This window comes from Schistocerca nitens, chromosome 2 (genome assembly GCF_023898315.1).
Source record: "Schistocerca nitens isolate TAMUIC-IGC-003100 chromosome 2, iqSchNite1.1, whole genome shotgun sequence".
Classification (NCBI taxonomy): domain Eukaryota; kingdom Metazoa; phylum Arthropoda; class Insecta; order Orthoptera; family Acrididae; genus Schistocerca; species Schistocerca nitens.
The window spans coordinates 38,147,608-38,174,223 of record NC_064615.1 but is presented as its reverse complement, the minus strand read 5'-3'; the positions used below and the strand labels follow the sequence as shown (position 1 = coordinate 38,174,223).

Genomic DNA, 26,616 nt, shown 5'->3' with positions numbered 1-26,616 from the left:
TGTACTCCATAATTAATATAATGTAACAGTTCCTTCACAGAAGTTTCTGATGAGTTCAGCTTATACAAACATTTCATATTCATTACAAACTAACACCTTATCAAGTGATAGGCATCAGATTATACACATTATACAAAATAATATTTTAAAAAATGACACCACTGGCCACTCCCTGGAATGAGATCAGTTGCCCACAAGACCTGAAAAATATTTCAATAAAATTGGTCAAAATATTATTTTTAATTTAAAATTGAAGTATCTGCTACATCGGTAAAAAACATAAACTTACCCAAATAGTCATCCATCAATGTCCCAATTGCAAACTGAAATAAAAAATAAAATATTCATTATCCCTACACTGAAAAAACATGGAGAAAGTAACTACTACAATGGTTACTTACAATTCCTGAGGCATCAACACGTGTGCCAACAATCTTCAATCGAATTTCATCATCCTGATTTATAACAATATCCTACAAACACAGAAATCGCAAATATATTTTAAAACTCAGATTAATTCGAAACACATATCTGATGTATTCTGAAGTAATTTAATGTGCAATTTGTGTTTACCAAACTTCAACAAATTATAACTTAGTTACACTTACTTCTTCCTTTGATTTGTAGCATGCTGGATTTGAATTGGGGCAGAACTGTATGTCTGCAGGAATTGACTGCAACAAACATACAAAGAACCAAAAGTTAAAGATATTTAGGCTCTTCCTAGAAACAAAAGTATAATTTGATGAAAGAGAGATAGATTGGTGATAGCACCGTCATTTTAGGGCCTAAAATCATTACAGGATGATTCAGAATATAACTTTGGCTTTGAAAGGCAAAGATCTGCATTCAAGTCCTCATACAACATAAAGCTTTAATCTGTCAGGAAACTTGACTTCCATGTTTACTCTGTTATAGAGACAGTATGTAACTTTGTTATTGTAGCTGCATACCAAAACAGAGTTGTGTACTGGGAAACTCTTCTTTGTTCAAAAACTATACTGATGAATTATACATTTATTCCAACATTATAGTAGGTCATCAGTGACACATCGCAGAGAGGAGCCAATGAAGCCATTGTTAACATGTCTAACTGCTTAGGGATTTCTGAACAATAGGTTCATCGGTATGAAACCACACTGTCTTCACTGTACATTTTTGTTAATGAATAACATGCCAGTAAGTGCTGATCTTAATGGGCACGGCTGATTTACATGACCCACAGATGAAAACATACAAAGCAGGCTCACCTACAAACATTTCCATTTCAAAATTAACTATCACATACAGAACACGATTTGCATTTGGTAGGATACATACGATGATATTTCTATTTCAGGTTGTCGCAAATATGGACAAGCAAAAATACTTAAAACTGTTTTACTTTCCATTACTCTATCACATAAATTGTGAAGATGTGTCCTACCATGCAATTAGTGTCCCCCCCCCCCCCCCCCTCATTTAACAGGCCAAGTATGGAGAAAAACAACAATAAAAATTGTAACACATGTTCATGAACCACATGTTGAGAGATGAAGTTAAATGTAATGCTTGTACCATAAGGGAAAATAAACAAATATATTGATAAAAGCACAAATACCATTTACTTGTAGCAAGAACAGATGTGGAATAATTATTGAACCCTGTAGTGCATTAACACTGGTCAGAAAAGACAATTCTTTACAGGTGCTATTAGACTGATTTGTAATGCAGCTCAACATCTGCATTCACACCACATACACGGAATTTTTCATTACACAAGCTAAAACTACAAAGCAACCTATGAAAAATGTAAAAATAAACAGTTACTTTTGTTCAGTCTCCAATATTATTGCCTACAGATCATTCCATGTTGACTCACCTAGGCCTCCCTGCTCGACCATCAAGAATTTCAATGAAATCTTATGTGAACATCCACACATGTTCCCATTGAACATTGGTAAAGTTTTTAACATTCATCAAAGCAATACTGGTCAAGATATAGTCACTTGTTTGACTCCACGTGCAACTTTGTACAGAGCAAATTTGAATTTCTGGTGACTTTGAGCTGTTATATCTCAAAGAATATTTTGTTGAAAGAAATAAAATTTGTCCACCTTGTAGTCTTTCATGCTTTCTCTTAAGAATAATAATCAAACAAATTTTACAAGCCATATCCAGCAAGAAAATTTTAGGTAAAAACCACTCAAAAAATTTTCAAAATTCGACCTCTTATGCCTCTGGGATTGAAGGAATTATGAACATAAAACTTGGCATGTAGTAACTTAACAACACAAGATTCTCAAATATAAGCTTTCATTTATGTGCCACTTTCAGTACTGAATAAATTATGTGAAAAGTCAAAAAAAACAGTATTTTCGACCTGATTTTGCAAAAAACTATATTCTTTAAAACTTTTCCAACTGGACTCATTAGAAAATCCCTCAATTTAACGTAAGAAAGAAAAAAAAAAAAAAAAACAGTAAACTTTGGATTCTTGCATCTTGTAGAGTAAATGCTTGCTGAATGTGAAACTTAATGTGCAATAGCTCTGTAGCACAAGGACGTGTAATATAAAATTTCATTCGCCTGCTATTTTCCAATAACATACAAATTTGTGGAAAAGACAATTCTTGTGAAAATGTGAAAATACGGTATATTCAACACTTCTTTTACAAATACCATTTTCTGTTAAAGCTTTAAACCAGTCTCATTTTAAACAACACTTTTAAGCCCCCTTCCAAACAGTGGGTTTAATTTACAACATAAACTAACAGTGTTGCATTAACAGAGACAAAGTAGCCAGAAAAATCAGGCTATGAATAAAGTTTTCACTTTGATTTCTTATATCTCACTGATTAAAGGCATAATAAACATGAAACTTTGGACACAATGACTTAGCAACAAATGGAATTACAATATGCAATGAGGTAACAAAAGTTATGGTATACCTCCTAATATTATGTTGGACCTCACTTTGCCCAGCATAGTGCAGCAACTCGACATGGCACAGACTCAACAAGTCACTGGATATACCCTGCAAAAATACTGAGCTATGGTGCCTCTACAGCCATCCACAATTGCTAAAGTGCTGCCAGTGAACACTTTTGTGCATGAACTGACTTCTCGATTGTGTTCCATAAATGTTTGTTGGGACTCACATAGTGCGATCCAGGTGGCCAAATCATTTGCTCAAATTGTCCAGAATGTTCTTCAGACCAATCACGAACAATAGGGGCTTAGTGACATGGCGCATCGTCATCCACAAAATTCTACAGTTGTTTGGGAATGAAGTCCATAATGGCTGAAAATGGTCTCCAAGTAGCCAAACATAACCATTTCCAGACAATGGTCAATTCAGATGGATAAGAGGGCCCAGTCCATTCCATGTTAACACAGCCCAAACCATTATGTAGCCACCACCAGCTTATACGGTACCTTGTTGACAACTTGGGTCCATGGTTTTGTGGGGTCTGTGCCACGCTTGAATCCTATCATCAGCTCTTACCAACTGAAATCAGGACTCATCCGATCAGGCAGAAGTTTTTCAATCATCTAGGTCCCACTGATATGGTTATGAGCCCAGGAGAAGCACAGCAGGTGATGCTGTGTCGGGCATCTGCTGCCACAGTCCATTAACATCAAATTTTGCCGCACCATCTTAATGGATACATTCGTCATACGTACCACATTGACTTCTGCAGTTATTTCAAGCAGTGTTGCTAGTGTGTTAGAACTGAGAACTCTATGCAAATATCACTGCTCCTGGTCAATAAGTGAAGGCTGTTGGCCACTGCATTGTCGGTGGTGAGAGGTAATTCCTGAAATTTGGTATTCTTGGCACAGTCTTGACACTGTAGATCTCATAATATTGAATTCCTTCACAATTTCTGAAATGGACAGTCCCACGTGTTTAGCTCCAACTACCATTCCTCATTCTTTAGCTCCAACTACCATTCCTCATTCAAAGTCCATTACTCCATATTGTGCTGCGATAATCTCATCAGGAACCTTTTCACATGAATCACCAGAGTACAAACGATAGCTCCACCAATTCACTGTCTTCTATAGCTTCTGTACTCTCTACTGCCGCCACCTGTATATGTGTGTATCACTATCCAATGACCTTTGTCACCTCAGCGTAAAATATCATTTGCGTACTGCTTTCCAAATTTCTTCAAAATTAGTTCAAACTTTATTTTCGTAATAATTACAAAAACAGAACACATTCAGATTGCTTTTATAAAATCTGTTTTCCATAACTGATTTCAAACGAATCACATATGGAAAGAGAAGCATGTTTTCAAGCATTCAGAAAATCACCTTCAATTTTCCAATGTGCACTAATAATACATAAAAATGATGGACAAATTTGTGTTAATGTACCATAGCAAAGGAACACACTGCAGCAAACTGTTATCCATGCCCTGTTGCATTTGGTTTTTATTTTTAAGCCGACAAGTAATATCTCACTATATTGCACTGGTCCATGATGAAATTGTCACTACCAGTTCAAGAAGATAAACCGTCAACCCCCTCGTCATAGGGCTCACGCTCGACAGCTGAGCAGTACAAGCTACAGGTGGGTTTATTCATCCAGGATACTAAGCCAGTAATTTGGATTCTTAATTTAGGTTCCAAAGCCTTCTGATGGTATCTGTTTCCTTATAAAGCCATTTGCTAACTATCTTATCTCTGATCCCAAAGAAGTATTTCACTTAGGCTGCAAGCAAAAAGTAATATCAATTTTTATTTTAAAATTTTCAGCATTGCAGTTTATATTTTTCAAAATTTTTGAGCCACTTTCTGTAGTAAATTTTCTGAAAATGGATGCTGTCAGTCAGGTGATGATACTGAAAGAACAGAGATCATGGAAATGACATGTTGTTCTGGTACCCAACAAGCATCTTGCCTCTCAGGCCAATAAAATAAATGAGTTGAGTGGAATGGATAAATTTTATCAGTGCATCATTTTGTTCCAATTATATGTCAATAATGTTGCTGATGCACCATCCATTATCATACATACAAGCAATGTAATGGTCAGCTAACAACTCTGTCGGTTTCAGATTTAGCAAGGTTGCACCACTGTGTCATCAAAAAATTTGCTGATATGAACCGAGGGCTACAAATTGATGATGTTCTCTCTTACTGGCAACATTGTTGCTTTCTTGCCACCTTTCTTCAAAACATTTTTTGCTTTAACTTACCAAATGAGAAAGTGCTGGTATATTGATAGACACAATAAAAAACACAAACACACACACAAATATTCAAGCTTTCGCAACCCCTAGTTGCTTCATCAGGAAAGAGGGAAGGAGAGGGAAAGATGAAAGGATTTGGGTTTAAAGGGAGAGGGTAAGGAGTCATTACAATCACGGGAGTGGATTCTAAGAGTTGTCATCCACCACACCAACACAGTTGGCATCCTTAGGACTTTGGTAAGCAGCATATGCCATTTCTGACGCAGACAGCTTAAGCCAAGAACTTGCAAATTTGATGGCTGTTTTTAAGGAAAATGGATACTTTGAGAAGTAGATTCGTCAGGCTATGGAGTTTGGACCGTCATCGGAGGCGCATGAAGAGGAACATAGATCGGTGGCCTTTATTCTTTATGCTGGGGGCATATCGTTTTAAGACTGGAGGAATTTTAACATTAAGAGTGTGTTCTCTCCACCTTCCAAGATTAGGGCACTACTTGGCTCTGTGAAAGATGATGTGGAGCTCAGGAAACCTAGTGTATACAAAATTCCATGTCAGTGAGGGAAGGCTTATATCAGCCATTCAATTCACACAGTTGTTGGGTTGCTTCGGGGGAAGAGACCAAAGCGAGGTCATCAGTCTCATCGGATTAGGGAAGGACGGGGAAGGAAGTCGGCCGTGCCCTTTCAAAGGAACCATCCCGGCATTTGCCTGGAGCGATTTAGGGAAATCACGGAAAACCTAAATCAGGATGGCCGGACGCGGGATTGAACGGTCGTCCTCCCAAATGCGAGTCCAGTGTGCTAACCACTGCGCCACCTCGCTCGGTACAATTCACACAGTTCATGACAGGTGTGAAGAAAAGGCTACAACAGCCGGAAAAATTGGGAGTAGCAGAATACTGCTTAAATGAGGAACATGGTATGAAATTTGACAAAAATGTTATAGTTGCTAACACTTCCGGGATTTGGAACAGTGTTTATAAAGAGGCAATTGAAATTAGGTTGGCGGATAATTTAATTAATAGAGACAATGGGTTTCCTCTTAGTAGGCCATGGAATCCTGTACTATCCCGCATCAAAAATGAACTTTCTTCGGTGCAGCCAGTCAGACTGTTCAAAAACCATCCCCAAGTATGATATATCATTCCCGCTGGTGTTCTACTAAGGGCAGCACCACCTGCCCAATCTTGGAAGGCAGCAACCATAATGGGCAGCACATGTGCCGTGAACAGTATGGATGCCTATATAGGACATGAATTTGCAGCTTGGCATCAGTTCTCAATGGGACTCGTGAGCAGAAGCAGCAGTCTCCTGAAGATGGCAAACAGTTGGATCACTGAAATATTGAACTGAGTTGATTTTAGGATCCGACAGCAAACCTGAAGAACTTACAGCATTTTAAGTCTGTCACAAAACATTTGAAATCAGTAGCATGAAAGGTAAACTGATTTGCTGAAAAGTCTGAGAAACTACGATGCATCTGTTAAGATAGCCACACACAAGACTCTGGAGCGACCAAGTCTACAGCACAGCTATATGTAAGGTTTGTTTTTGTCTAACTGAAGGAACAGAAGGAAGTCAGGGACATGCCACCAGACAATAACAGACTACATGAAAATGTAACAGACACAAAGGAAACAAATGGAAATTGTTGAAGAAAAGGCGAAACTGTATTCATGAATCATTACATAGGCCCAATCCTCACCAAGTGGCCAAAAGGGTCCCCCATGACGAATTTGAAGTTTGATGAAATTTTGTGTGAACATTTCCACACATTCCCAATGAACATTGGCACAGTTTTACTTTTGGCAATTTAATACTTGTAGATATATAGTTATTGGTTTGACCCCACAGCACAGCTTCCAACAGCCCAACCCTGAGTTTTCCGTAACTTTGAGTTACACCACTTCTGATGATATTTCCTTGAAAGAAACAAAAACAGGCCATCTTCCACAACTTTTTGCACTCACTAAAGTTTAATAATAAGTTTAGCTTTTTCATATTTGGAAGTAAGTGTGTAATAAGCCTGGAACTTTGCATGTCATTTATTAACACAAAGTCTTAGTATTGCGATGTGAGCATATAAGGCCCTAAAAAGCAGCAACAAATTGGAGGTACTGTGAAAATGTGCCTATACTCTGTTGATACTCAAATTAAATCTGATATTGCTTACTATGTTTTACAATTGTTTAGCAGTGTATGGGGAAGGTAATATCGAAAGTACTGATGAACATAACGTGGGCCCAAGTCACAAGAACTCGAAAAATTACAAGAGAAAAGGGCATCTGTCATTGCAACTCATCATGACATATTTCAGCCAGATTTCCTGTTGTAATAGGTACAGATTCAAACTAGTACTAAAGTTTAAAATTTAGCTGTGCATTACCAAGGTGGAGATCTTGTAATAAAAATGTTGCAGAACAGCTGCAACACATAAACTGACTTCAAGCTTTACATCACTGTCACATTATGTAAATCTTGGTAATAACAGTCTGTCTGACATTTTTTGTAAAGGATCCATTTATAGTTTGTCTGAAAGTATTTGTATGGAGTGTAGCCATGTACAGAAGTGAAACATGGACGATAACTAGTTTAGACAAGAGGAGAATAGAAGCTTTCGATACGTGGTTCTACAGAAGTACTGAACAGAATTGGGGAGAAAGCAATTTGTGGCACAACTTGACCAGAAGAAGGGATCGGTTGGTAAGACACATTCTGGGGCATCAAGGGATCACCAATTTAGTATTGGAGGGAAGCATGGAGACAAAAATTGTAGAGGGAGACCAAGAGATGAATACACTAAGAAGATTCAGAAGGATGTAGGTGGCAGCAGTTATTTGGAGATGAACAAGCTTGCATAGGATAAGAGTAGCATGGAGAGCTGCATCAAACCAGTCTCTGGACTGAAGACCACAACAATGCTAAGGCTGCGCTAGTTTAATTATAGTTTAAAGTATAGGATATTTTGTGTTTAGATACTTCACAGTTTATATGGAACATAAGTGTACTAATGAAAATTTTTATAGATGTGTCACAATGGAACATGGTGGCTTGACAACCACTAGTTTCTTTTAAACTGAGAAAATCAGAATCCCCTTCGCCACAGGAGCCAGGCTCAACACTTGTGCAACAGCAGCCACAGCTGAATTTCCTTAGCACAGGATCCCAATTCAGGTGAACCATTTTGTAAAGAAACATCAAAAGCTAGGAGAGGTTTCTTTTAGGATCCTGCACTTATGATAATTTCAAGCTACTTCAATTTTTTTGAGGCTTCATTAATTTTCTATTGAATATCATGTGAAAAACTAGGCCTCCACTGTCATTAATGTCACTGATGAAGCTGGAATAACTGAAATAATATGCCGTTCCAAACCCACAACTTGTCACTATTTGATGACCAGTAAAATGTATGTTCTGTGCCAGGTGGGCAGATAAGATTTGTTAAAGCCGCCTTCTGCTTAGTGAAACCTCTCACACTTTTCCTGTCCTCCACTATCTCTCATAAATGCATACATTGTATTGTACAGGATGGAGATCCGATGTTAATATATCTCTTTCACTACTGTAAACGCTCTCACTGCAGAACTGAAACAGATCTATAGGCATAAGAATCTCCCTATTCTGGCAGTTGCAAGATTGCTCTCACTACTTGTCACTTCTCCAACCTCATTCCAAGGTGACTTTCCATGACATTTAGTGGAAAAAATTCCATATACAGTACTAAGACCTTGTGTTGGTATGGTATTACATGCAAAGTACAGGTGTATTACATGCACACTTTCATACACATGGAAAGCTAAACTTCACAGTTTCTTCATGTGGCTTATTTAATGGCTGCATTTGCTTCAAATTTTGAGGATGGCTACTCAAACTTAAAATAAATAAATAAAAACAAAATTTCACTGAGAATTCCAGGTCCAGGTATGGGGAGCAAGAGAAATCATAATAATTAACCGAGAGCAGAGGAGAGCGGTTGAGGGGGGGATTGCATGTCACAATAATGACTTTTCTTTCCTCTGGTCTGAGATATACTAGCCATAAGCAGTAATTTCACCACAGTTCTTAAACATCGATAATTTATATGGAGTAATAATCATATAATTAACACACTTCAAAATTTTAAGTATATTAAAACTGGTGATTTATAAAACTCAATAAAATTAAACTCCACTTCTAGGGTAAAAACACAGAATTCCCTGAGATTTTAAGGAATTCCTGAAATAGCCTGAGGTTTCCTTAATTTTTTGCAGTAAAATGTAATTCCCTTAGAATTCCAGGTTTTCCAGCAGAATTGCCACCCTGATTACCCATATGAATATCACATATGAAGTATTGTTTATTATTAAACATAAGAGAGCGCAGAAGTTCGTACAATATGGTCTAGTTTTGCCAGAGATATTAGGTACCTCTCTAAGTTGCAGAAAACTTGCGGGTACACAGTTAAAAGCTGCCATACACATTATTTGATCTCGGCACATATTAAATTAATGACAGTAAAACTTTGCCAATGTTTACTGGGAACATGTACAAATATTCACCAAGATTACATCAAAATCTGTAATTATCATGTAGGAACCTTCTTTGAAATCAGACCACTAAACATAGAATGGCCCTTTAGGAACTTTAGAGAATAAATATTAAAGTCAAACCACTCAAGGATTAGACCATAGGCCTATCCAATAAGCCAAATGCTGCCTACAAAGCAATACAAGGGGGCAATCTATGGTCGCGGGACATGTGATCAGCATATTGCCAATCCTTCCTGCAGTTACTGCCAGGACATGAATCTTAATGGTGCCACTACTACTTTATTCCAGCAGTTCCATATTTGGCCTTAAGGGGCTATATAGGATCTGTTCCAGACCTTCCCACTTGATAAATAAATGATAGGTGGTACCAGGTATCAAAGGAAGGATGCAAAATTAGCATTTAACGCCCCATCAACATTGAGTCCATTAGAGATGGAACACAAGCTCAGAATGATTCAAAGGCGGGGAAGGAAATCAGCCATGCACTTTCAAAGGAACCACCGCTACATATGTCTGGAGCAATTTTGGTAAATCTCGAAAAACCGAAATCAGAATGATCGGGCGCAGATTTAAATCACTGTCTTCATTTGGCTACAGGAATCGAACGTGGGTCCCTCTGCACTGAAAGCAGCATTGTTAACCATTCAGCTATGGATGTGACCAATAAATATTAGAGAAACATAGTGGAGCAGCTCTAATTCATCCACTGCATTTGTTGTAAAGGAAAGGGGAGAAATTAAAATGAGAGAAATTACAGGATCTAAAGAGGCATGCAGACAGTCACAGGATCTAAAGAGGCATGCAGACAGTCACTTTTCCCTCATGTCATACACAAATGGTTCCAAAAAGAAAAATAGTCTCTGTTGCAAAAGGTATTTTTTTCTCTTTTTGGAATAATTAATTACTGTTGCTGCACCAGGGTCATGGAGAGGAGTGATGGATACACAAACAGAATATGAGCAGCGGATAATATTCATACAATGTATCCCCTTAAAAACAGTACAGTGGTTTGCAGGGCGTATGAATAGCTGTAAAATATGTGGATTTCTGTAATCAAATTCCATAGATACGTTTCTGGCACCACATTTACACAATTAAATTACTGCGATGTGTGATGTTGAGTTGATAAATGGCATATGCGCGGAATACTCAACAACAAACTATACCGTAATAATCACCTAAGTATCTTCTTTCACTCAGAAATGTACTCGTAAGTGGCAGAAACAGAAAAAAAAAGAAAGGTTCACTGATACAACATGAGTAATTCGTATGTTGTTACCAAAAGCAACAGAAACTTCAATATGCAATAAAAGCATAATGCAAAAGAAAGGCTGTCCAGAAAAAGGGGTTAAATCATACGCTAGCAGCATGAAGACAAATCTAGTTAACAGCTGTGCATTGGGTACATGCTGTCCTCCCACTGGCTGCCTCTAATTTGACAAGATATACTCGCTACATCTGCTCTATACTCCAAACAGGTGAAGTACCATATTTACTCGAATCTAAGCCGCACCTGAAAAATAGACTCAAAATCAAGGAATAAAATGTTTCCCGAATCTAAGCCGCACCTGAAATTTGAGACTCGAAATTCAAGGGGAGAGAAAAGTTTTAGACCACACCTCCAAATCGAAACAAAGTTGGTCCATTGTAACATGAGACACAATTTAGGTCGATTAGATGAAGATACAGCTACAGTAGTTTGGTTCGAGGCATAAGCTTAACAGTTAAGCTTTATCAAGTAGCCATTGCTGTGTGTCAGGCGCTCCGTCCTTATTTGTACGGGTACCCTTCCTTTTTCACGTGCTTTGTTTGGTTTGAATCGATTGCTTATTTTGCTTCAATCTGATAAGTGTCGTTCTCTTTGTTATAGGTGTTTACGTCACTCTAAGCTGAAACTGCATTATTTTAAAACGTCGTGCATTGTTTGTCGCATTCTAATAATGAGTGCTTACGACCTGTCGCCGCTCGCGGCACGGCTCGCTTTTGTGCGCGCTACCGCGGCTTACAATAAAAAGAAGAGAGAGCAATTGTCTCATAAGTGAAACAATGGCAAGACTGCTATTTGTTGTTACTTATACTGCTGCTTTCTTTGATAATGATCAACAAAACCCAAATAATAGACTGCATATGCTAGATGATGTTCTGAACGAGAGTTTAGCGAAAATTTATCTCTGTTTGAAAATCTTTGCAGACGCCTCTTTAGTACATTACATTCCGCACACAAGAGACATCTTAGATTTAAAAATCTAGTCAGTTGCCGTGCTTCATTTCTGACTGTATCGCTATTCAGCATAAGAATAATACGAATACAAACATGACATGATATGTATATTCTTCCGTGTTTGCTGTTGTCTCACTCTAGTTTCGTAGTTAATTATGCAGACAGGATTTAAATGAGATAGCAGCAAACACGAAAGAATACATGGCATAATGTTTACATTCTTCTACCTTTTCTTTTAATTTATTTACTGACGCAGCGGTTTTGGCGCCAGTATTTATCTTTGTGCCTGCAAAGCATGCCTGTGTAGTGCTACATATATTCTATATGTACACATAATTTCTACATATATTCGACAGCAGAAGTTGGTTGTGGTGGCAGGTACCTACATTTTTCAGAACTTCCGCTTACTTTGCACTCGATTCTAAGCCGCAGGTGGGTTTATGGATTACAAAAACTGGGAAAAAAGTGCGGCTTAGATTCGAGTAAATACGGTACCTGGGTGCCCATTATAAAGTATAAATCAAAATTTCGTAACCAAATATTTTCAGTGATAACACTGTACTCTGACTGACAGATTGCAGTGGCAGGGAGTGTTGCTGCTGTGCAGCCACAACACTAGACGAGGCCCTGTAAGTACCTACAAAATAGGCAGCACAGCGAGCATGTATCGCTTGAGAAAGAACTAAGATAGATTGGTTGGTTGGTTGACTGGGGTGGAAGGGACCAAAAAGCAAGGTCATCAGTCCCTTGTTTCAAAGGTGGTCCATTCGGACAGATATTTACATATCAGAAGAGTCATAACAATAAAAGGTAAAAGGCTAAAAAACATAAAAGTGCAGTCGTGTTGTCAATGGTGAAAACAAAAGGAGGGAAGTCAGCAAGTGGGCAACCCCAAGGCTACGCTAGAGGCAGGAAATATCCCACATCTGATGCAGTACAGGCGAGACAAAGAAGGAAGCTCAAAATCCCAGTGAAGAGACGCAAGGCGGAGCCCAACCGGTAGGCACGCCCGACGGTGGGAATCAGGTGAGCGATGTCCTTAGTCTGGGAAAAAGATAGAACAGGAAGGATGAATGCGAGAGGAACAGACAGCCATTGCATAAGAAACCAGAAGCTGGGACTGCCGAACAGAAAGGGGGGGGGGGGGGGGGGGATCCTAGCTTCAACCAGGAAACTATCAACAGGGCTAGTAGGGAAGGCACTGGTGGCCAAACGAATACCACGGTGGTGGACCAGATCCAGGAGGCACAGGGTCCATGCAGAGACACACCATATAGCACCCTGAAGCTGCCACTCTGCAGAGGCCATTGAAGAGGAACTAACCCAAATGCGGAAATCATCCACATACAGAGCAGGTTTTTTTTTTTTTTTTTTTTTTTTTTTTTTTTTTTTTTGTGGGGGGGGGGGTTTAAGGGCGCTCAACTACTGAGGTCATTAGCGCCCAGTCACTGTTGTTAGAGCAAATGGAATCTAGTAAAACTCAAGGGGAGGGGGGGACACCAGAAATACCTGACAAAGATGTAGATAAAATAAGTAAAAAGGTTAGATGTCTTTGGACAAGCCAGTCAAAGTTATAAAACGCAGAACACGAGCAGCTGCTCGAGCGTCATCAGCTAAAATATCCGGTAAAGTAGATGGCAGGGACAGGACAACACGAGATTGACCAAAGCGGGGACACGACAATAAAACATGGCGCACTGTTAATGCCTGACCACAAGGGCACTGCGGGGCTGGGTCACCGGAGAGCAGGTAGCGGTGGCTAAACCGGCAATGCCCAATCTGCAACCTGGTCAGAAGGACCTCTTCTCGCCGAGATGGTCGGGAGGAGGTTGTCCAAGCAGTTGGGAGCGGTTTTACTGCCCGGAGCTTGTTTCCTTGCAGGGATGACCAAGCATCCCACCACAACGACACAAGCCTCTTACAAACATCCCCACGAACGTCAGATGACGGGACACAACGGGAGGCTGGCCGAGGCAGGAGGACTGCAGCCTCGGCTGCAGCATCCGCAGCCTCATTCCCAGGCACTCCTACATGTCCGGGAACCCACAGAAAGCTGACAGGATAACCATTATCAGCGAACGAATGGAGGGACTGCTGTATCCGTTGAACCAAGGGATGGACCGGATAGGGAGCTCCAAGGCTCTGAAGAGCACTGAGTGAGTCAGAGCAGAGTACATACGATGAATGGCGGTGGCGGCGGGCATACTGAACGGCCTGATGGAGAGCAAAAAGCTCGGCCGTAAAGCTCGAACATTGGTCGAGGAGCCGGTATTTAAAGGTGGCGGCCCCGATGACAAAGGCACAGCCGACACCATCGTCAGTTTTGGAGCCATCGGTGTAAATAAAGGTGTGACCGGCAAGTCGAGCACGAAGTTCGACAAACCGTGAGCAATACACTGCAGCCGGAGTACCCTCCTTCGGGAGTGAGCTGAGGTCGAGATAAATATGAACCCGAGCCTGGAGCCAAGGTGGTGTCAGGCTCTCACCCTCTCTGAAGGTGGGTAGGGAGGGCAAAATCCAATTGTCGAAGCAGGCGACGGAAGCGGACTCCGGGGGGCAGCAGGGCAGACACATACAACCCGTACTGACGGTCGAGAGAATCGGCGAAGGACTGGTAAGAGGGGTGGTCGGGCATAGACAACAGCCGGCAGGCATACCGACACAGCAGTACGTCGCGCCGGTAGGTCAATGGTAATTCGGCAGCTTCAGCATAAAGACTCTCGACAGGACTAGTGTAGAAGGCTCCGGTCGCAAGACGTAACCCCCGATGGTGGATGGAGTTGAGACGGCATAAGAGGGATGGCCGAGCAGACGAGTAGACGAAGCTCCCATAATCCAGCTTCGATCGGACTATGGACCAATACAAGCGAAGCAGGACAGTGCGATCCGCTCCCCAAGATGAACTACTAAGAACTCTGAGGACATTAAGGGAACGTGTACAACGGGCCGCCAAATAAGAGACATGCGGAGACCAACACAGTTTCCTGTCCAACGTGAGCCCTAGAAACTTAGTTGTTTCCACGAATGGGAGAACAACGGGACCGAGATGTAAGGATGGCGGAAGGAACGCTTTATATCGCCAAAAGTTGATACAAGCCGTCTTCTCTTCAGAGAACCAGAAGCCATTTGCCACGCTCCATGAGTATAGGCTGTCTAGACAACGCTGAAGGCAGCACTCCAGGAGGCATGTTCTCTGGGCACTGCAGTAGATCGCGAAGTCATCGACAAAGAGAGAGCCTGAGATATTAGGTGGAATGCAATCCATAATTGGATTGATCGTGATGGCAAAAAGGGCTACGCTCAAGACGGAGGCACTCCGTTCTCCTGGAGGAAGACGTCGGACAATACGGAACCCACACATACCCTAAACTTTCGATCTGTTAAAAAGGAATCAATAAAAAGGGGCAGGCGACCGCGTAGGCCCCACCTGTGCATAGTGCGGAGGATACCTCCTCTCCAACAGGTATCATAAGCCTTCTCCAAATCGAAGAACACGGCTACCGTTTGGCGCCTTCGCAAAAAGTTGTTCATGATGAATGTCGACAAAGTCACAAGGTGGTCAACAGCGGAGCGGCGGCGACGAAAGCCGCATTGGACATTGGTAAGTAGCCGTCGAGATTCAAGAATCCAAACTAACCGAGCATGAACCATGTGCTCCATCAACTTACAGACAGAGCTTGTAAGAGAAATGGGGCGGTAACTATAAGGAAGGTGTCTATCCTTCCCGGGTTTGGGTATAGGAACGACGACGGCGTCACGCCAACGCATGGGGACCTGACCTTCGGTCCAGACGCGATTGTAGGTACGAAGAAGGAAGCTTTTGCCCGCCGGAGAAAGGTGTGCCAGCATCTGAACGTGAATGGCATCTGGCCCCGGAGCAGAGGACCGGGACAGTGCAAGCGCACGTTCAAGTTCCCGCATAGTAAAGGGGGCATTATAAGTTTCCAGATTCAGCGAGTGGAAGGAAGGTCGTCGAGCCTCTTCTGCCTCTTTCCTGGGAAGGAAGGCAGGGTGGTAATGGGCGGAGCTTGAAACCTCCGCGAAAAACAGGCCGAAGGCGTTGGAGACAGCCACAGGATCAACGAGGACCTCATTACCTGAGGTCAGGCCAGGTACCAAGGAGTGGGCCTTAATGCCAGACAGCCGGCGCAGGCCACCCCAGACGACAGAAGAGGGAGTAAAACTGTTAAAGGAGCTGGTGAAAGAGGCCCAACAAGCCTTTTTGCTGTCTTTGATGACTCTACGGCATTGCGCTCGGAGTCGTTTGTATCCAATACAATTCGCCAACGTAGGATGGCGGCGAAAGGTGTGTAAAGCACGTCGACGAGCACGGATAGCGTCTCTACAAGACTCGTTCCACCAGGGGACGGAAACGCGACGTGAAGAAGAGGTAGTACGAGGAATGGAACGTTCGGCAGCATTGATGATAACAACCGTGAGGTATTCGACCTGACTGTCACAACTGAGAAAATCGTGGTCCGGAAAGGTCGCCAGGGAGGAGTAAAGACCCCAGTCAGCTTTCGGTATGTTCCAGCTCGAAGGACGTGGGGATGGGGTGTGGTGCAGGAGACAAACGACACAGGGGAAGTGGTCGCTCGAATAGGTGTCAGAAAGGACATACCACTCGAACCGACGGGCAAGAGTGGTAGAACAGATCGAGAGGTCCAAGTGGGAGTAGGTATGAGTAGAGTCCGAGAGGAAAGTCGGGGCGCCAGTATTGAGGCAGACAAGATTGAGATGGTTGAAGACATCCGCCAAGAGTGAGCCTCTTTGACAGCATGCAGGAGAGCCCCAAAGGGGATGATGGGCATTGAAGTCGCCAAACAATAAAAACGGCGGGGGAAGCTGAACAATCAGGTGCATCATGTCAGCCCGACTAACAGCGGATGACAATGGAGTGTAGATTGTACAAACTGAAAAAGTAAAAGCAGAAAGAGTAATACGGACAGCTATTGCTTGGAGTGGGGTGGTCAATGGGATGGGATGGTAATAGACATCGTCCCGAATGAGCAACATGACCCCACCATGAGCTGGGATACTGTCCACAGGGGTGAGGTCATACCGCTCCGAGGTATAATGGGTAAAGGCAATAAGGTCAGTCGGGCGCAACTTGGTTTCCTGGAGACCAAGGACGAGCGGACAGTGCAGGCGGAGGAGCAGTTGTAATTCCTCCCGATTAGATCGAATACCTCTTATGTTCCAATGTAACAAGGCCATCGCTAGTCAAAAAAGAGGGGGAACGAGACGGGGGAAGAGCTGGTCACCTCGACGGCCGCGGGCGTCAGACGAAATGCGCCGGGGTGGAGAGGGGGATAGAGACTTCTTCTTGGGGGCCTTCTTGGGAGTCCGAGGAGGCACAGGGGTGGTGGGCTGGACCCGAAGAAGGTCCTCACGCGCGGGGTCCGTTTTGGAACGCCGGACCTCGGAAGCTGGAGTCCGGAACGTTTCCCCGATGGACGCCTGAGAAGAGGATCGCTTCTCAGGCAGCGGGAGGGGGGAGGAGGAGGAGGAAGGTTGGCCCCTGGGGCAGAGGGGGCGGGGGCCACGAGGGAGGAGGATTTGGAAGGGAGGGATTTGGGAGGCGGAGGCAGAGACCCCGGATGGGGGGAGGAGGCGGAGGGGGGACAGGATAGGGGTGAGGATACTGCGGAAGGAGGGGACACAACTGAGGCAAACCAAGTGGTCAACGGCACGGGATGGAGGCGGTCATACTTCTTCCTGGCCTCAGAATAAGAGAGACGATCCAAAGTTTTGAGTTCTTGTATCTTCTTCTCCTTCTGATATGCGGGGCAGTCTGAGGATCTAGGCGAGTGGATGCCAGGCCAATTAACGCACCGAGGTGGTGGGGTGCATGTATGTTCCTCACGAAGAGGACGTCCACAATCGCCACAAAGGGGCTCAGCCTCACACCGTGACGACATGTGCCCAAAGCGCAAACACCGAAAACAGCGCATAGGAGGCGGGACGTAAGGTCGCACGGGTAGCACATCACCTTTACCTTCTCCAGGAGAACGCCCCCTCGAAGGCGAGGATAAAGGCCCCGGTGTCGATGCGACGGTCTTTGGGGCCACGCTGGACTCGCCAGACGAAATGCACGCCTCGGCGCTCCAGGTTGGCCCTGAGCTCCTCATCAGATTGCAGCAGGAGGTCCCGATGAAAAATAACCCCCTGCGTCCTATTTAGTGCCAGATGCGGGACAATGGACACTGGGATATCCCCTAGGCGGTTGCACGCCTGGAGCGCCGCCGACTGTGTGGCGGAGGTGGTCTTTATAAGAACGGACCCTGAACGCATCTTACTGAGAGCCTCAATTTCCCCAAAGATGTCCTGAACAAAGAACATGGGCTTGGAGGTGGCGAACGTCCCCCCATCGGTTCGAGAACAAACCAAATAGCGGGGGAAGTACTTCGCCCCAAGCCGGCGGGCCTGTCCCTCCTCCCAGGGAGTGGCCAAGGGGGAAAGGGCAGGAGAACCAGAACTAGAGACACTACCTTTCCTTTTGAAAGACTCGGCCACAGAGCGACCTGATACGTGTTGACGTTTCATCTGCGAAACGTCCGCCCCGATACCACCCACTCCGACCAGGGGCTCTCCCCACGGGCGCCACCCAGCCTCAGCAAGGGCCACCTGGCAGGATGACCGTTGCCGGGAGTCCTGATGCCCCAAGGAGACGGGCATCTACTCCTTGGCCGACGTGGGGAGGGTGCAGCTCAGGTATCGGCAGTACGATCCCTGTGTTGTCAGGGGGCTACAACCTAGAGGGTACATGACGACCCCACCACAACGGGCTGGCTACCGTGCTGGATTTCTGGTGCCATGGAAAGTCCATCATGATCGTAGGTGCAGATGGGGACGCACTATGGGCGTAACTTGTACAACCCATCAGGCGTTTAGGCCCAATTTGAGGAATAGTGGGTATGGTTACAACGCCGGTACAAATGGTGAGTGCCAAGGTCTCAGTGCACTGAGGACCAGTGGTACACCACGTAAGGTGTCCTTCCCCAAAAGGCTCGTACTTCTGTAGAATTTTGAAAAAAAATGGAGGTCAAACCCCAAGGGGGACCATCACATGGAAGGCCGAAACGGTTGAAACTCCTTGTAGTCGCCTCTTACGACAGGCAGGAATACCTCGGGCCTATTCTTACCCCGGACCCGCAGGGGGGCACAGAGCAGGTGTGACCAAAGGACCAATGGAAACCACAAGTCCATCTACAGCAATGAGGAAAAGAAGTACACTCAATACACAACCCTGTGGGATGCCATGCTCCTGGGTCCATGGAGAACTAAAAACAGTACCAACCCGAACAACCGATGGAACAGGAACTGGCAGATAACAATCGGGAGTGGGCACCAAAGACCCCACTCATGAAGCGTAAGTAAGATACAATGATGCCAAGCCGTGTCATAGGCCTTGCGAAGGTCAAAAAATACTGCAACCAAATGGCGGCACTGGGAAAAAGCCTGCCGAACTGTGGATTCCAAGCAAAGTAAATGATCAATCGGAGACTGTCCCTCTCTGAAGCCACACTGGTATGGGGACAATACACCCCGAGATTCGGGGACCCAATTGAGCCGACGGGCTACCATCTATTCAAGTAACTTGCAAACAATTTTTGTCAGACTAATTGGCCGATAGCTTTCGACAAACGGGGTTCTTACCAGGGAACCACAATGCTATCCCTCCATTGAGAAAGGAAGTCACCCTGGAGCCAAATGTGGTAAGCACCCAGAGAAGATGTTGTCGTTGTGGAGCACTGAGATGTTGAAGCAATTGGTTGTGAATGGAGTCTGGGCCAGGGGCCATATCATGAGAAGAAGAAAGTGTGGAAGAAACTTCCCATTCAGTAAAAGGTTCGTTGTAAGATTCTGACTGCCAAGGGGTAAAACATAAGGCGGAAGCTTCGGCCCGCTGTTTCTGGTGAAGGAAAGCAGCCGGATAGGAGGTTGATGCTGATGCTGTTGAAAAACGGGTTGCAAGATGTTCCATGAGAATCAACAGGTCCGTGTACAGGCCATCCAGGAGGGCAAGGCCTGGGAGGGTAGACTGCCGATGGCAACCTTGGAGAGAGCGAAGTGTAGCCCATACCCATGACATAGGGAAAATAGAAGCAAGGGAATGGGTGCCTCTGAGGTGTTGCAAAGCTCGACTGCGATGGCGATGGCAATGGCCATACTCCACCATGGGACTTGCCGGCAGCGAAATGGTCCAGATGATCATGGGATAGAAAGGCTAGCACGCGAACAATCTCATCAGACACATCACGTAGGACGTCATCTATACGGCTCGACAAAGGGAGAAAAACACGACCTGTGCAGTATATAGAGGCCAATCGGTGCGTTAGAAAGACCAACGAGGTAACCTGTCCATCGGGGAGCGGGAAGGGAGCGAGAGAATCAATGGAAAGTGGTCACTATCGCAAAGGTCGTTGTGTAGCAACCAGTGTAATGAAGGGAGGAGGCAGGGATAAGAAAGAGAAAGATCAATGGCAGAAAAGGTACCATGACCGGCACTGAAATGGGTAGGGGAGCCATCATTAAGAAGGCACAAGTCGTGGTCTGCAAGAAACTGGTCTATGAGAAGACCCTGACTAGATGGAAATGCACTGGCCCACAAGGGATTATGGGCATTAACATCCCCGACAAGGAGGATGGGAGGCGGAAATTACTGAAGAAGGGCAGTTAAGACAGCAGGTGTAAGAGTCCTGTCAAGAGGAAGATAAAGATTGCAAACTGTGACCCCAGAGTCCAGGTGGATCCTAACAGCAACTGCTTCCAATGTAGTCTGAAGAGGAATCCACGTGCTAGCAACGTCCATACGGACCAACGTACAAATGCCACCAGAGACCCGCAGGGGGCCAATCCGATTTTGACAGAAAGCACGAAACCCACTGAGGTTCGATGAGTGATAACCAGTAAAATGAGATTCCTGTAGAACCACACAAGCAGCAGAGAAACGAAATAAGGGATTTCAACTCCGGAAGGTGACGGTAATATCCATTCCAATTCCATTGGATAACCACAGAATGATTCAAATGGGGGGTGAACAGGCTAAAACCAGTCATGCCACCAGGTCACCATTCATCACCGACAAGGAGGGGGTGACATCCATGAACAGCAGGTCAGAGTCAGGTTGCGAAGGTTGGGACGGGACCTCTGGCAACACCAGAGGCTCCTTGTCCCAAGACTTATCCTTCTTCTTCTTTTCTGTTTGAGATTGAGGAGGGCTGTGCCACAAAAAGGAGCCAGCTGCAGCAAGATCTGAAACAGAAAGAGAGCGGGCGACCTGGGGGCCCACAGTCCGTGGTTTTCGTAGTCATCATGTGCCAGCAGACCTTTGGCCTGGAAGGTGCCAGGAAGGGGGGCGGGGAGGGGCATCCTTGACTGGCAGACGTCAAAGAAGTGGAACACTTCCCCGACTGGGGAGGGGGAGCGGCGCCTGGAGAGGAGGATGTGGGAACCGCAGGGGAGGGGGGGGGGGAGGAGAGGGTTTCGGGACTGGGTTACGGAAGAGGGAGGAAGGGGTGAATATGTAACTAAAGTATAGCTAGACATCAATGACACAGGATGAAGACGTGCATACTTCTTACAAGCCTCATTGTAGGTTAGACGATCAAGGGACTTATACTCCTGTATCTTCTTTTTCTTGTTATAAACCGGGCAATCCAGTGAACATGGAGAATGATTGCCATGACAATTAACACACACAGGAGGGGGGACGAAGCAACTACCCTCATGGAGTGGATGTCCACAGTCACCAGAGAGAGGGGTCTTTGAACAGTGGGAAGACGTGTGTCCAGAACACAAGCACTTAAAATATCTCATTGGTAGTGGGATGTACAGACTCATGTCACACGATAAACCATAATCTTGACCTTCTCAGGGAGAGTATCCGTTTCAAATGCCAGGATAAAGGCACCAGTATCAATGTGATTGTCCTTCGAGCCCTTCTGAATACGCTGAACAAAGTGAACACCCCGCCGTCCTAGATTGTCCCGAAGTTCCTCATCAGTTTGAAGAATGAGGGCCCTGTGAAAAATTACACCTTGAACCATATTCAAAGACTGGTGCGGAGGAGGGGGGTAATGGACACAGGAATTGTGCCAAGATGGTCACAGGCACAAAGGGCGACAGACTGGGCAGCTGAAGCAGTTTTGATCAACAACGAACCTGACAGCATCTTGCTCAGAGAGTCCACTTCGCCAAACTTGTCTTCAATGTGTTCTACAAAAAATAAAGGATTGGTATTGGTGAAAGTATCCCCATCAATCCTGGTGCAAACCAGAAAGTGGGGTAAAGGTTTCGCCCCTAGCCGACGAGTCTAACCCTCCTCCCAGGGGGTAGCCATGAAGGGGAAGGCCAAAGGGGCAGAAGAAGCAGCACTAAAAAAATCATTTCCACTCAAAGAGACAGCCATAGAAGAACGGATAGAGTTCTGGGCCCACATACATTTCATTTGCATTGCATCCGCCCTGATACCACAGACTCCAATCAGGGGCTCTCCGCACGGGCGCCACCCAGCCACAGCAAGGGCCGTCCGGCACAGTGGCCATTGCCAGGAGTTCCAATGCTCCAGGATGACAGGCAACCACTCCTAGGCTTATATGAGGAGGTCACAGCTCAGGTATCAGAAGTGTGATCCATGTGTTCTCAGGGGGCTCAACCAAAAGGGTACATAGCGCCCCCACCACACGGGCTGGCTACCGTGTTGGCTATGTACCCTAGCATCAGACAATGACGTGAGAAAAAAGGTGGAATGTACTAGGAGGGCACACGCCGGAGACACTAGGTAAGGTGCTCTTCCCCAAATGACTCACACTATGTCATATTCCAAGAAACATACAACCCAAGAAATACAAAAACCACTAACCAACTTTATATCTGTAACAGCCAGATCAACAATTGCCAATCTCGTGCCACCCACATAAAAAAACAAAAGCACCTTCCACCGAAACAAGTCATCAAATTCAATGATTCTCACTGGCTACTGTATACTATGACCCAATTGGTTACAGCCAATGGACACAAACTGCCAACAGCAGTAAGCTGGGGAAGAGTTGTTGACAGCATAAGAGCACTGTAATCTCTGCCACTTATACAGGTTTTTCTTATTGATATGCACAGCACGTTTGCACTGTGTTACAATTTTATTAGTATCTCACCAAAAAGGCAAAACCTATGTTTTGGTAACAGACTGACCTTAGCATGGCACAAGGTTGGAAGGTGACAGCTGCACTGTGATATACATCTGTTCATTGTTATTTGGGTATGTATCAACGAAGGCGAAACCAATGAATGTGAATATTAAATCTATGTTCTGACAGACTGACATTCAGTACACCACAATGTCTATTTTACAATGGAAGGTTACAATTTGGTTGTGATTGGCAAAGCCAACACATATGAAAGTGAAATATTTGTTGTGGTGGTAGACATCTGTAGTACAGACAGAAGCTAAACAGCTTGCAACTTAATAGTTTCATCTTTTGTTTTCTCGCATCTGGCATCCTGCAGTATACATATCAAAGCAAGAAACACCAAGCTGTGACAAAAGTATAAAGTAAAAATTGGGCTATATTATTCTTTACTTGTTTGTATTTGTCCCTGCAAACAGAAGTGCTTTTGTCCAAAAATCCACTCTGATTGCACCTAGCATTTACTCAGTTACAGTGGTAGTTCTATACACTTCACCCGTTTCGCCGTCATAATCTCCAATGACCGCTCATGGTAGACATTAACAACATACATTTCAAAGTTAGAGCACAGGGCACACCATTAAGTTTTACTACACTTTGAATATTGTTAGTATTGAAAGAGTGTTGTTATCTACAAGAATAGCCATCAGGTTTTAAGAGATTTACTAGGTACATATCCAATTAATTAAGCAAAAAGTTATTTTGAAAACCCCTTTACACTCTTCATCTAGGAAAACATAAACACAGCAGATTATCTAAAATTTCTGTACAGAAAGTTAAACTTACATGATGTGAAATGAAGCATGACAACGGACCAATCTCGGCAAACATCCCAACCTGAAAAAGTAATAGTTTGGAAACCTCAGTGATGTTCAATAAAATGAACGGATCTCACACTCCATACTAATCACTTGTAACTAAAATTAGTCCACGAAAGAGAAAGTAAACATACAAGACAATATTACTCACAACATAAGGAATCTGGATAGGTTACAGCCACCTATTGTGTTATTAGCAATAAGAACACACTGACAGGAGTTTATGCTGAAACCATTTTTTTTTTTTTTTTTTTTTTTTTTTTTACACATTCTGATCGTAACTGACCAAACTACAACTCTTATATATTAATTACTTTGAACTGCTACGGACTAAAAATTGCTGTATTAACAGAACTTTTATGAAGATTACGAAGTCTGGGAAATTGACAGAATCCTTTCCCTACACTGTAAACCAAAAAGCACAGAAACAGTTACATTTTCAACATCTGACAAAGGTGTTAACATTCATGTTGTGTTTCATTACATATTATTTATAATGATAAATACATTGAACTATATGCGCTCTGTAGCTTTGCATTCATTGCAGTGGGTGATGGATACAGAGGAATTAGCAGAATCCATTAAACCGACATCCAGAATGCCCTGCACAAAGTACCAAGCTGCAGTGTGCACACAGTACTTTAACCCACAACACTGAAAGTTTCAGTTGTAGTTAATATGTAAAATATCTTCACCCACAGATTTCTGAAACCACATTAGAGTTCACTGAAAATAAATTAATGTCAGAGTTTAGTGACTTGAGCAACATGGACAGGATGGCAATTAGTCGTCACCCCTACATGTACGAAAAATGCTTACAGAACTGCTTTCTCTATAGACAAACGTGCGACAATAAGAAGGATGTAGTATCAGCATGATTTACCTCCTCTGGTAAAGCTGCTACTCTTTCTCTCCAGTGACCCACAACAGTTACGAGCATTTCAATCAACTAATAAATGTGTGTTCCTCATGACAGTAAATTTTACAGTAGACTCTTCTTTAAATGCAAACATCTTAGGTTAAGCTTTACCGAGACTGTTATTGATATCAAATGAAACAAGTTTACTGTCACCAGTCATTTTGTATTTATATTCACAATGCATTTCAAAGATTTAAACCTCCATTATCCAGCAAACTTACATGTGACTACGAAGGCTTTCCCGGCGTAATAATTGATAATATTCTTCTCGGGTATGCAGCCGGATCATGACGTCTTCAAGACATCATGATCCAGCTGCATACCCGAGAAGAATATTATCAAACTTACATGTTTTAGTATGACGTGTGTGTGTGTGTGTGTGTTTGTTGAGTTACGGCTTTGTGGTAACGTGGGTCACTGCCTAGTGACAAAAAAACAGTTTCAGGACATGGCTTTGAGATTTTGGACTAAAAACTGAATGTATATCTAAATGCGAAAATAAAACAACCAAAACAGAATACCTCCAGTGGTCACAGGCTGCTTCCTTTCTCTCTCTCTTTTTCCGTGATATAGTGTTATACGCAAGAGTGAAACTCAGTGTTTAATTCCAGGATTAAGCAGCTCACAGAACTTTAGAAATAAAACGTGCATAATCTGAATACAACCTTAACATCAAGTAAAAATAAATCCTTCGAAATAAAGGAGTTCAGAGACATAAAATTGAATAGGCCTAATCTAACAACAGTTAAAAAGCAAAAATCTGCAAATGAGTCATGGTGGAAACATCAGTGACTGTCAAAATACTTTTTAAACACAATTTAGTTTCCTGCACAACAGCAGATACTTTCGACAGCAAATTTGTTTCATTTAGGCTACAAGGTATTGTTCCAGAAATTAAACTATTTTTACAGGTGTTTAACTGTGTATTGTGTTGTTTGCAAACGGTTATTATTTAAAGTCGTTTATACCTTGTTTACTTGGGTGACGACGGCGTCAAGAACTTCTCCTTTAAAAGGCCTAAACACAATAGCCTTATATTTAACAGGATAAACAACGAAGCCCTGGCCCGGCTGTATGAGGCCAGCACCTATATGATCTATTGTTGTAACGGCTATTACAAAACCATACCTGAAAAAAGGAAATTAAATATGATACATGTTGTTGCTAATACAAAAGCATCACAGTAAAACAAAATGTTGCTTACTTTCCCGTGCAAGTTCCTTCAACCTCCGTATATAACTTCTGTTTCACGGTTTCAATAAGCTGTGGTCCAAAATACCGTGGATGAAGTAGAATCTCATGCTCCAAGGAGATCTGAAAGTTTATAAAACATACTGCTGGTACCGAATTACTGAAGGAATATAAAATAACGCTCAACGGTAATGTGTACAACAATGTTGAAAGCGAAATCAGTGTCACTGAAATTTTGGGTCATGAGAAACTGAATCTTATTATTAAATGTACCATCAACAACTCAAACCGAGTCGGTAAATGAACACACTATCAAAAATTTATGAATCTCGAGGGACCAAAAGAGCATTAACATCAATATCAATGTTCTTCTTGGCACTTACGTGGTAAAACATTATTAAGGAGTGTGTAAAACCGCTTGCTGGACGAAACAGATAATTACACAGCGTCACAGCATCTCCGAAATACCAAGTCACACCAACGGCATACTACACCTCAACAACAAACACAAACGTGAAACGACAAACCTATTGTAAACAGTTCAAAGATATTCATGGGTAAAG

The 26,616-nt window shown here is 43.4% G+C and overlaps 1 protein-coding gene across 1 annotated transcript; it reads right to left on the bottom strand.

Moving 5' to 3' along the window:
- On the bottom strand, positions 1-26,616 carry LOC126234252 (DNA-directed RNA polymerase II subunit RPB7). Its single transcript, XM_049942945.1, has 8 exons — positions 26,437-26,616; positions 26,067-26,176; positions 25,831-25,990; positions 23,912-23,962; positions 609-674; positions 402-473; positions 290-323; positions 1-200 (listed from the first exon to the last, which is right to left on the bottom strand). The coding sequence occupies exons 1-8, from the start codon at positions 26,446-26,448 to the stop codon at positions 184-186; spliced, it is 522 nt and encodes a 173-aa protein (XP_049798902.1). The 5' UTR covers positions 26,449-26,616; the 3' UTR covers positions 1-183.